The sequence below is a fragment of the Mustela lutreola genome, chromosome 7 (genome assembly GCF_030435805.1).
Source record: "Mustela lutreola isolate mMusLut2 chromosome 7, mMusLut2.pri, whole genome shotgun sequence".
Taxonomy (NCBI): Eukaryota; Metazoa; Chordata; class Mammalia; order Carnivora; family Mustelidae; genus Mustela; species Mustela lutreola.
In genome coordinates, this window is record NC_081296.1 from 120,237,323 (window position 1) to 120,250,239 (window position 12,917).

At 44.7% G+C, this 12,917-nt stretch overlaps 1 protein-coding gene across 2 annotated transcripts in view; it reads right to left on the reverse strand.

Annotated features, from left to right (window-relative positions):
- Positions 1 to 7,378: 7,378 nt before the first annotated feature.
- Positions 7,379 to 12,917, reverse strand: part of ZFYVE26 (zinc finger FYVE-type containing 26) — a 63,445-nt gene continuing 57,906 nt past the window's right edge. The window contains exons 40-42 of one of the 2 annotated variants that reach the window (XM_059182414.1): positions 12,536 to 12,718; positions 11,910 to 11,954; positions 7,379 to 9,433 (exon numbers count right to left, since the gene is read on the reverse strand). In XM_059182414.1, the coding sequence (XP_059038397.1) occupies positions 9,221 to 9,433; positions 11,910 to 11,954; positions 12,536 to 12,718 (441 nt within the window). In that variant the 3' untranslated portion in view covers positions 7,379 to 9,220. The other variant, XM_059182415.1, reaches the window with a different exon arrangement.

The following is a 12,917-nucleotide window of genomic DNA, read 5'->3' on the forward strand; positions in this document are numbered from 1 at the left end:
TTGTATTTTTCTCAACTCCAAATATCTGTCATTTTCCATTAATTTCAACCTCCACAGGTATAACTTATCTAACATCCTAGTATGCAGCCTTACTAGTCCTGGTTATAATACTTTCATAGCTGTTTATCCAAATTTTAATCTATGTGTATAATCTGTTTTTTTCTACACATGGATATATGATATCTCTTAGACCAATCAACTGAGATCATAGAACATGAAGTACAACTTATTCTGATAGAAGTAGATTAACAGCTGTAACAAACAATGCTAAATTTTACAATCTTAATACAATATAATCTAATTTCTTGCTCATTTTGTAGTCCAACGGGGTGAATGTGGGAGGGTAGCTGTGCTCCATATGGCTTTCATCTCAGTGAAAATCAGTATGTTGTTAAGATCATCTGATATTTTGTGTTCTAGTGGCAGCATTACTTAAATAATTTAAAAAATACAAGATATAATCATATTTAAAATAAACACAATTTAAATGTTTTCATAGAGGTGCCTGGGTGGCTCAGGGGGTTAAAGTCTCTGCCTTAGGATCGGGTCATGATCTCAGGGTCCTGGGATCGAGTCCCGCATCGGGCTCTCCGCTCGGCAGGGATCCTGCTTCCTCCTCTCTCTCTCTGCCTGCCTCTCTGCCTACTTGTGGTCTCTGTCTGTCAAATAAATAAAATCTTTAAAAATAAATAAATAAATAAATGTTTTCATAAACATGTAAATTAAGGAAATGCAAAAATAAAAATTATCTTAAATGTCTAAGGTTTTCTTCTAGAATAATTGTTTACTCAAATTAAAAGGAAGGGGCACCTGGGTGGCTCAGTGGGTTAAAGCCTCGGCCTTCGGCTCAGGTAATGATCTCAGGGTCCTGGGATCGAGCCCCGCATCAGGCTCTCTGCTCAGTGGGGAGCCTGCTTCCTCCTCTCTCTCTGCCTGCCTCTCTGCCTACTTGTGATCTATCAAATAAATAAATATTTAAAAAAATTAAAAGGCAAAATACAGTATAGCTATGAATATTAACATTTTATTTTATTTTTTAAAAGATTTTATTTATTTATTTGACACACACACACACAGAGAGCGAGCACAAACAGGGGGAGTGGGAGAAGGAGAAGCAGACTCCCTGCTTAGCAAGGAGTCTGATGTGGGGCTCGGTCCCAGGACCCTGGGATCATGACCTGAGCTGAAGGCAGGTGCTTCTAGGAATTTTTGTAAAAACAAAACTATTCATGATTCCAATATTCAATGTCCATTTAGTTGCCAGTGTAAACAATGGATGTTATATTTCATTCATGTTTTCTTGCACCTACTTGTCTATCCATTTAAAGGTAAAATGAATTATTTATTATTTAGCCTCCAGATAGAAGTGTTGCAAACACACATACATTGGAAAAAGAAGAGACAAGAAAAAAATAGCCACAGCACTACTAAAAATGAACCCATTTTATTTTATTTATTTTTTTTTAAGATTTTATTTATTTATTTGACAAACAGAGATCACAAGTAGGCAGAAAGGCAGGCAGAGAGAGAGGGGGAAGCAGGCTTCCCGCCAAACAGAGAGCCTGATTCGGGGCTCGATCCCGGGACCCTGAGATCATGACCTGAGCCGAAGGCAGGGACTTTAACCCCCTGAGCCACCCAGGCGCCCCGAAAATGAACCCATTTTAATGTAAGTGTCTGTGATCCTCATCCTGAGAAAGAATGTGCCTAATTGGCCTATTCTTCTCCCCAGTTGGTTCCTCGGTTCAATTCCTCCCTGTACTAAGGAGCAGCAGCACCATCTACAACACCTTCAAGGCATTTGGATGCAGTCATGACGAGTTTCCCTGAGAGGTTAACAGTTTAGGCATGAGAACAGATATGTAGGGCATCAGGTTGTGTTATGTCAGAACTGAACCCCACAGCCCAAGTAGCAGAGATGTCCACACATTCTTAAATTTACTACTTTCAAGTGCATTTTTGTGAAATGTAGGGTTATTTTTTTTAAGTGCATAACTGAGGGAAGGAGCCCTTCTTGCCTGGGTCTGAGGGCATTACTGCTCACATAGTCCTGACATGGGCACTGGTGGGACAGCTCTAGGAATTCCTGGGAAAGAGGTCAGTTTTCTGTGCCAGGGCCCATGTCTACCACAGAGGTTTACTGTCAATCTGGTATGAAGGAAAGATTGTTTACTGAACGTATGAGAATTTTGCCTCATGATTAGACAGTAAGTATCTTAACTCAAATACCATCATGGTACTGTAGGATGGTGATAACCATGGGTACATATGGGTTGCCCAAAGCACTAGTGTTTGAAAGTGTGCTATATGTCCACACAAACTCAGTTCCTTGATCTCCTCAGCACTGAACTTCTCCTTTACTCCTGAGGTTTCCCATTCACATGACAAGGGCCACAATATGGACACCTTGTCATCACGTGAACTTGCTGCTCCTGAGATATGTTACCAACATCCCACTCTTATCACAACTTCCTTCTCCTCCAGCTCCCTTGTCCTATTATCACACCCGTCTAGCAAAAGCCAAGCCTCAAAGAATCCAGATCCCTGATTTCTATATGCTACGGGAGGAAATCATTCAACCTGGCAGTCTAGAACCATTATCAACCGCTGACCAGTGTGAGCTGGCTTCAGTGCTGCCTGATCACTTGTTTCCCACAGTCAAGGATGGATCCAGGAACGCTTAGGCAATTCGTGGGACTACCTTTAAGAAGAGAATGGAGGGGCTCATGGATGGCTCAGTTGGTTAAACAACCAACTCTTTTTTTTTTTTTTTAAGATTTTATTTATTTATTTGTCAAAGAGAGAGAGAGCAAGAGCGAGCACAGGCAGACAGAGTGGCAGGCAGAGTCAGAGGGAGAAGCAGGCTCCCTGTGGAGCAAGGAGTCCGATGCCGGACTTGATCCCAGGACGCTGGGATCACGACCCGAGCCGAAGGCAGCTGTTAAACCAACTGAGCCGCCCAGGCGTCCCTAAACAACCAATTCTTGATTTCAGCTCAGGTCATCTCAGAGCCATGAGATGGAGCCCTGCATTGGGCTCTATGCTGGGCGTGGAGCCTGCTTAAAATTCTCTCTCCCGTGCTCCCCCTGCTCCTCCCCCTGCCCCTGCATGCACATGCTCTCTCTCTCTCTCCCCCTTAAAAAAAAAGAAAAAGAGGTGCACCTGGGTGGCTCAGTAGGTTAAGCCTCTGCCTTCGGCTCAGGTCATGATCTCAGGGTCCTGGGATTGAGCCCCACATCGGGCTCTCTGCTCAGCGGGGAGCCTGCTTCCTCCTCTCTCTCTGCCTGCCTCTCTGCCTACTTGTGATCTCTGCCTGCCAAATAAATGAATAAGTAAAAATATTAAAAAAAAAAAAAGAAAAAGAAAAAATACAAAATTACAGATACAAAACTAGGTACAAAAGTACATGTTGCTTTAGAATGAGAAAAAACAAAACAAAAAATTAGGAAGTGGAGCTATGGGAATTTAAGGTGTCCTGAGATCTCTTTAGGCAATTTACCAGCAGTGCTTGCATAAAAATGCTTACAGCAACCTGTCCCTCTGCCCCCAATACCTGAATGCAGTTCTCAGTGACTCCTTTACTCACAGATGCAAAGCTTCACAGTTCACTGCCTGTCAGCTTACAACATGCAATTCATGTCTTCTCCATCTTCTCAAGTCACTCAACCCATCAGCAAACTTGAGCTGTTAATAGGTGACGTCTCCTCTGATTTCATAGAGAACATGGTCCTTCTTCTGCTACCAAATCAGTAAACTTACCTATATCCCCCTCATATTTTCTTCCTTTCCACCTTCCACCGTGGAAGAGGTGTCACTCCATCCATTAAAAAATCTTCATATCATTCATTTCTGTTTAGAGTCTGTTCCTCCTTGGCTCTTTGGGGGTGGTGTTCAAGAATAAAAAGAGTCATGTGGAACTGAAAGTCAACTTACTTCCCTGGCTTCTGTGACCTCCTGTTTCCTGGTTCTCTTCCTCCCTGTAAGAGCCCCTGCCAGGTTCCTGTTCCTCTGCCTGCCCCTTATATCAGATTTCCTCAGGCCCCCATCAGATCATTCATTTATTAACCACCACCAACGCCACTACCTATTCTTTAGGATTATTGCAAGCATGGGGAATATGAAGTGGGCAAGAGAGCTCTTATTCCTGCCCTCACTTCAAGGACACATGGCAGAAGTGCCTGTCCTAATCTGGGGTGAGGGGAAGAGGTCAGATAAGACTTCCTGAACCAACTGGCATACGGTTAAGCAAGATTTGAAGGATGAATCACCAGCTGAAGGGGGAAAACTGGTTCAGGCAGCAGGATCAGAGGGCACAAAGAATATGCGACATCTGGGAACTGAAAGAGGGGAGCAGGGGTGGGAGGTCAGACAGGAGAGGTAGGAAAGGATCTGATAAAGCAGGTCTTTGTGAACCCTGTTAAGAATTTGTACTTTATTCTAAGGGCCTCAGGAAGCCTCAGTACTACCCACTGTTTGCTAGCATCTCTGCTTCTACTCTTTCCCTTGACTGACCCGGGCTCCATTCTGCAGCCAAAGGATCTTAAAATTTAAGTCACATCATGTTATTCTCTTGCTTGTAATGTTCTGGTGTCTATTGTCCAATAGGTTAAATCCCAAACTCCTTAACAAGCTTACAAGACCTCAGGTGACCTTGTCACAGCACCTTGACTGGGCTCCAACTTGACTTGATGTGACTTCTGTAGTTTCATTCAGTCAGATGCTCTGTTGTCTCTGGACCCTCAGATAAGCTGTTCATTCTGCCGGGAAACTCCCCCCACCCCATACTTATATTCTGGGCATCACATTTGCTGGAAGGCTTCACTGATCTCCCTCAAGCCCATATCCAGTGCTCCTCCTGTGAGATCTCATTTACACCCAAGACTTCTGCTCAAATAACATTTAACGTGTGAGTGTGGCAAGTGAATGGGCATCTGCGAGGACTCTGTAAATGCCACGAACTTTGTCTACTTTGATCATCTTTATATCTCTAGCATGCAGCTCACTATATAACTGTAATCAAGTTTTGTTGAATTAATGATTGAATGAAAAAAGTAAGAGATGCAGTAATGTATTCTATGGTTACTTCTATCTTAAAAAAAAAAAAACAACTATAGTTCTTTGTAGGTGCTATCTCATGCAGGTGACATATCAGTTTAACAAGTTACTTCTAAAAAGATAGCAGGAGCCAAATTTCCATTGTTTGAGATCCTGTCTCCATTAAATTGAGGTTCTTCTGACTGGAAGGATAGGATGATAATAGCATTTGACTTCCAACTGGATATATGCTTGGGTCATGGTAGGCACCTGAAAGTTTGAATAAGGAAGAGGAAGAAATAGTCAATATAGAGAAACCTTGAGGTTTCTAACCCAAGCAGCAAGCGTAACAGTGATAATATAGTAATACAAATCACTGAAGGAGGAAGATCGGGTAGAAAAGGATGTATTCAATTTTGGACTTGCTAATACTTCTGTAATATTAGCCTTGTGGTTAGCCATGTGGGTGACTTCCAGGAAACAATCGAAAGATGTGGACAGAAATTAAAAGGGACAGCTCTGGTTTAGAACTCAGCAAACCAAGATGATTCCTGAAATAATGGCATTGTATGGGAGAGTATAAGGGTCAAGAGAGAATGGACAGAATGTTAGAAGAATTTCAGCCTTTAAGGAGGATGAAAAGGAAGTATTGCCAAAGAAGTAAATACTTTGCTGAGGAAATGGGACTTAAAATGAGCCTGGAGAAAGGGTTTTGACAACGGTAGACTGAAGGGTGGGGTAGAGACTGAGGGGTTGTGAAGGAAGGGTTCCAAGCAGAAATAACATCACGAAGAAACAGAGCAGGAAAGTACTCCACCGAAGAAAGCCATTCACTAACCAGATATGCAATGAATTTGTTGTAGAGGAATTGGAAGCTTTAAGGATGGGTCAGTCAACATTACTACTGTGGAAGAGAAGATGATGACCAAGAAAAGGCCATAAACTTTGGGTTATGACTATCGATATTCGGTTACTTGGGTATGAAGAAAGCCTAACAGCATTTGACCTACTTCATTTAAGCCCCAAGTCAAGAATATCCAGTAACTTTGGAGGGTCTCAGGTTTCTAAATATAGTCTAGAGTCTGTAGTTAGAGTTAGACTGGGTGTTCTAAATATCTGTGTTGTGACACATCTTTGTGCCATGTCCATACTAGGTGATTTTCAGTTCTACTTTTATCACAACTTCTGTTTCTGAACTTTTTTTTTTTTAAATGAGAAATTAGAGGAGGTCCTATTTCCGGGGAAAGGAGATAATGGCAGCTACAGTCCATGGCTCAAGTATTATACTGCAAACACATGCTCTAAGAGGGTGGCAAGAAAACAATTTAAGCCAAGTTTGAGTTCTACTTTCCCCAAAGACCAGGCACTTGGTTTTGACGTTTACAATTTGGTTGATATTAAAAAGACATGTAGATTATTTTTACTTTTTTTTAAGATTTTATTTATTTATTTGACACAGAGTGAGATCTCAAGTAGGCAGAACAGCAGGCAGAGAGGGGGAAGCAGGCTCCCCACTGAGCAGAGTGCCCTATGCGGGGCTTGATCCCAGGACCCTGAGATCATGACCTGAGCCGAAGGCAGAGGCTCAACCCACTGAGCCACCCAGGCACCCCAAGACATATAGATTTTTAAGAATGATGAGCAGCTTTAAAAAAATGTGAGTGCCATTTTGCGTGGATTAGACTGGCAAAGAGCTACCAAGTTCAATGGAAAGGATGTGAGAAAGCAGGCTCTGTCCTATACTGCTGGTGGAGTTCATGGCTATGACCTCTTTGGAAGGCAATTGGCAATATCTACCAGATGCACATATCCTCTGACCCAGGGCATTCTGGACAGGATAATTCACTGCAGCACAATCTGTAGTGGTAAAAAATAGCAGTGACCTAAAATATCCAAGAGACTGGTTAAATAATTATGGCATATCTTTCACCATGGAATATTTTAGTCACTGCTGTTTAGTTCACATAATAAAATAGCTCTGAAACTATACAGTAGAAACTGGTAACACTAGTGGTCTCTTGGAGGGCACTGGGTTGAGGGAACAGGGATGGGAGGGACTTTTTACTTACTTTCTTTTACCTGATGAATGTGTAACATGCTTCCTCCTACAACCACAACTGAAGCACAAAAAGTCTTCTGGTGGTAGGGAGTACACTAATAGTTTTGAACACACAGGAGATCTGGATAAATCATTAGTTATAATGGGAATCATTTCAAGAAAGTTCAAGAATCGAAGACCATCTGAGCTCCCCCACCCATGGTTTTTCTTCACACAGAACACAAGGTAAAAAGGAAGGGAAGGGTAAGAACAAGACATCACAAAACACTCATGAAGCCAAGAAACTGGTAGGACAGACGTTTTATTGTGACTTGCTTGCAGTAAAACATTCAAACCTTCAACACGTACTTTTTTTCCCCTGGAGACCACAGCGTGATGCTCAAAGGCCTTTAGCTTCAACTTATTATCAGTCCAGTCAGTGGTTACCTATTTTATTTATAGTTCAACTAGTTAGAGGAAGAAGTCAGAAAAATCTGGTCTTAGCATCCCAAGTTAAGAGCTGTGAGATTTGCAACCCATTCATATAAAGTGCTTATGTTCAGTGCAGAGGGCAGGCAGACTTAGAAGGGCAAGCAGATGCCACGGAATGACATTTCCTGGAAGACAGACGATTCTATGACTCAAAGAAGGAAAAACCAAGTTTTAAACTTCCTGCAGAAGAGGTCTAATATTTTCTTTGCAGTCTTTCTCCCCTCTATAGAACCAAAGCTCTGAATGTGATAGATGCCCACAGTAGTTGTTTTTTTACTATCAAAAAACCTGATTCAGAGAGAAATCCATAGGGTCTAAGCACCAGAGATACTGACTGTAGCTTCCAGTTACTGTCTGTCTCAGCAGCAAATGTGAGATCAACAGACTGAGCTCCGGGTGGTGGGATGCTCAGAGCTGCAGAGCTTTCCTTAGGGCCCTCGTGTGCAAATCCACGTCTGAGGATGACAGCCCCTTTCTAAATCAGTTCTGGTGTGGGAACACAAGCCAAAGCATACGAAAGGAGTACTTTACCTGATTTTCCATCAACTGGACGGGACCTACTCATCATCCCCTCATTCTAACTCATCTACAGGCCCAACCCTTGACTCCCTCCATGAAGACAAAAAAGTGCACTGCCCTCTCAACGATCCTCAAGCCTCTGCATCTTTATCTTGTCGTCCTGTGGAGACTGTGGAAAAGCAGGAGAGAAGAGAAAGCAGTTTCCTAACCATTTTAAAGGAGCACAAACAGGACCGTAACTCAGATAGGCAGTCTAGCGTTTAGTCCTAGGATCTTGGCTACCGTTTCTCTCTCCAGTCTCAAAGAGGGAACCGTGATCTCTCTTTGCGGCAGGGATGTTCACAGAAGCCAGCTCTGTGCTTGTCAGCAACCTCTCTGCCATCTTGTTTGGAGAGGTTCATCTTTCCCTGCGGGATGGACGCGACAGTGCTCTGCCTGTCGGTGTGTCAGGCTCCAACCCCCTCACTGTGTGCACCACAGCTTTCAGACGCCCACACCTGAGGATCCTTCTTTTCAGACTATCTTCCAAAGATTCCCGGTAACTCCTTGTGCTTGTGACAGGACATCCGTGGACCAGTTTTAATCCACAGGCAGCACTTGCCCCAAGGCCGTCTCTGAATTTGGGGAGGGAGGGGGAGGAAGAAATAAGAGGCAATCCTTTTGGTGTTGCTCTAGAATTCTCTGTAAAATGCTTCTAGTTATGAGGACCTATTGAGCATCTCCACACGGAGGGAACAGTGTACAAACAGGATGACCCGGGTTAAGAACCAAAACGCAGGGAAGGTTTTCAGACTGGCAAAAGTCTAAAGTGCCTCTTTTTGGTGGGGGAGAGTTTTGTTTGTTCAGAAATGCTTCAGCGTAAACACGAGTGCACAAGAGCGTGCACGCACACTCACTCACTCTGAGGTAGAAAGAACTGGCCATCTCCAGACAAACACACAGATTCCACAATTTTACAGAAACATGGCACTTGCGTGGCGTGAAAGGTCCTATCCTTGCCCAAGATGGCAAGTAGGGTCTGATCCAGCTCTTTCCGACCTGGGGCAGAGCCAGGAGAGTCCCACTGCATGGGAGGAAGGAGGCAGAGATCACCTCGGTCTCTCCCGTTCCACAGGATTCAGGCCCTGCTGCCCACGGTCACTTTCTGGAGCCTGAGCCGTGGGCTTGGGGGGCAGCCCGGGTGTGGCTCGTCAGAAGCCACTGGGCACAGATGTCTTGCACGACTGCGTCCCCGCTGCTCTTGGCAGCCTGCTGCACCTGTTGGACGAGGGCTGTGGCGCGTGAGTGTTCTTGCTTCACAGCAATCAGGTAGGCAGATCGCAGTTTGCAACATGTCAGGTAGGCCTGAACCTGGCAACAGGGCAGAAGAGACAGCCAGAAAGAAACCATCATGGATGATGAAGCAACAAACAGAGCAGTGGCCCAGTGCTCGGCAGATGGAGGATCCCTTCTCACCTACTGAATTAATGACTGGGTTCTTGTCTTTCAGTATACTGTAGCAATGCTTTAAATATTCTGGACATTAAGCTATTACACTGTGTTTTTTATATGATTATTTTATATGATTTATAATGATTACAAATAACCCAAGAATTTCAAAATGAAGCAAGCAGGCAGGTGGTTGGAGTCTGGCCTCTGTCTACTGCTTCTGAGGCCCTCCTCCTGCCCATCCTGGGCTCTCCAGCCTCCTCCTCCTCATTTCAGTCAGCACTGTCACTGCCCATGAGTTAGGATTTTATAGTTGTTTGGATGATGATTTGATTGATGTCTGTTTCCTTGACTAGATCTTAAGCTCCTTGAGGACAGGAATGGTGTCTGCTTTTTCTACTTCTTGTACTTGCAGTGCCTAGTTCCTGGCCTGACATGTGGCAGAAATTGAATAAATATGCAGTGAATGAATGAATGAATGAATGAATGAACTATTGTATCTCTCCCTTACTATGAGCACACAGGTTCCCCTTTCACTATTTTTCTGTTTTGACCTGAATTTAAAATCTTGTAACTGGAAATTCAGGTATGAACAGGCACACACACAATTAGAAAAGGTCTAATTAAGGTCTAATCCCATGTTGACTTGACTTTTGCTGTTTGGATCACAGGTGTCTCAGTTTTGGTACGAGGGGTATTTCTCTTGTACTCTGGAGGCCCTCCATCTTATAAACCCCCAGCTTAGTGGAAACCAGAGTCCATGTCTTCCCTGGCCCCGATCCCACCAGCACGTCACTGGTTTGCCAGTGTTCTAGTCAGCACTAGTGTTCTAGTCAGCCAACAGTAAGGCCCTCAGAACTTGCTTCAGAGCTTCCACCAGCAGCTGCCTTTCTGCTCTGACAGTCCCTTCTGGTGGTTGGAAAGGACTCCTCTCTCTTCATGTTTCAACCTTCCATCTTTTTTGTCTTGGTTGCTGAAGTCTTTCTATCCTAAGTTCAACTACAGATATGCTGCTAAAGCTAGAAGAAGCTGGATATTCTCTAAGCTTACTAAGTGACCATGTCCTGCTGCCTGGGTATCTACCTGTTGCCCTAGGATGTTTGCTCTCACCCAGCCCTTCAGCTCTACTTAATACCAATGTGCGTTAAACATAGTATCACAAGTTGGCAGGCAAAATTCCTACCTAGAGAAGGAGGGCGTTTTGCCAGAAAGTCTGGAAGGCAGCTATGCTCACCACTATACCACCAACGCACCAGAAAGTCTGGAATAGGAACTGAGTAAGGCTGGTTTTTGGCAAGACCATATGGCCTGAGATCACTTAAGAACATGAGGACAGCTGTTGAGAGAAAAGGACCTGAAAAAGTAGGAACTGTTGAGATTTCAATGCATGTCCTCCCCTGGGACACAGCCTCCATCCTCTTGATGGGGAGGCTCACTGAAGGCTTGGAAAAGGACTGCAGTTTGGGACTCAGGGAACGGGGGTGTCTGGCCTGGTTGCTGGATTCTCACTATGATTCTGAAAAAGTATTTCTCTACAATTCAGAACATTAGAATTCCATCCTTTCCACATGAGGTCATCTGGATGCTGCACGCAGAACTGAAGAAATGCTCAGAACACGTTCTCCCAAGCCCTCGACTGAAGAAGGCCTGGCAAATTCAGACCAGGGAATTTGGTCGGGGAGCAGCTCTGTGGCTATGTTAAGAAGCCATGTGCCTGACATTAGTTTTCTTCACGAGGGCCTCAGCTGCCAGATATTCCCGCTGCTAGGGGCTGGGGCAGTCTGGCTTGGTTTTCCTATACCTCTGCTGGCCTGTGGGCCTTCCTCCGGATGGTGGGTCCATCAGCCTATGGCTAGGCACAAGTAGGAGCAGTGGGGAGTACTTCTTTTCTCGCCAGCACTCTTTGCAGAAGCACTGATTTCCTACTCAACAGGGAAGAGTTCACTGAGCCCAGGCAAGTAGCCTGCTCAGAGAGTGAGACACGAATGGGTATCTGGTGCTCAAGCGCCAGGTGGAGTTTTCCCCTTCCTGTACAGGGTACTGTTTTCCTTCCAGGATAAGAAAATGCCTACCTACTCTGAGAACCACAGTCAGTCAGTCAACCTGAAGATGGAAATGAAGGATTTCCTAGGGGTCTCTGAGGAAAGCTCTGCATGAAAATGGAAAGGAGAAAGGGGGGGAAGACAAAGGATCATGAAGTCCATGAAGTCACTGTTTGTGTGTGTTCCACTGATTTTCTCCCTCTGCACCTGCCTGGGTCCCAGCTCCGCTTCTGGATAACAAAGAAGTAGAGATACAGGTTGAATGGAACTGTTGTGGGGAGCAAGGGATAAAGGCGAAAAGGAAGCCCAAGGTGCTGATCATGATATGATCAGGGTTTGGAGACGATTCTGCTCACCTTGTTGTCATCGCTGTGTATTGCCTGGATCAGGCTCTCCAGCTCCTGTACAGAACAGAAACAGTAGTCGTGAGAGGAGAAAGAAGAGTTCCCAGCATGGGAGCTGAGGCCCCACCAGCCTCAGATCACTTGTTACTTTTTAAACTCAACTTCTGTTATAAGCACCAAAGCAAATCTAATGATTAACACTAGGTTTGGGAATTCGAGAAGAAAAGCTCCCGAGAGGACTGTTCTTGGCCTTCACAGGTGGATGTGGCTCTGTTTACCCCATGAAGAAGCCACAGGGGGACAGTTTCATGGGCAACATGCTCAAAGGCCAGCTGCAGACTCACCCTGACCTCCTCTACAATCACAGGGAGAAGCTCCAATTGGTTTGTCCACAGGTGCCATGTTAGACTATGGAAATTGAGGGACACCTTCCGGGTATAGAGGTTATAAGCACAAATTTTCTTTCCAGGGAAGGGCTGATTCGGGTGAGGCCATTATTACACAGGAGTCAGAAAAATAAAGGGATCTTGCAGAGTTTCAGTACATTATGAGTATATTGTGAGGAATAGAAAAACCAAAAGGGGGATATGAAGACAACGAAATAGATGGAGGAGCCAAAAGGTACAGAGGGAGCGTACCTGGGGCGGAATTCTCTTGAAGGCTTCCAAGCAGTTGAGGAGGATGGTGTCCCCGTCACTTCTGGCTGCCATGCCTGACTCACTGACACATTTGAGCAACTGCTGGATTTCGCCGTATTTCTCCCTCTCCACCAGCTGCCGGGCCGCTCTGCAGTAGGTGGCGGCGGCATCCAGCTGGAAGTCCTAGAGGAGAACACAGAACGAGGGGGTGGGGGGGCAGGGGACACCAGCAGTAGGAGCCCCCACTCGGTTTGGTGTAGATAAGCCATATTGACTACATTTACCATAGAAATTACTTATATGACACACAAACAAAACTACATAAAAAGTTCCTCTTAGGAATGAGGCTGACATTTTAGGAAGTGACCATAAATATTGTCAC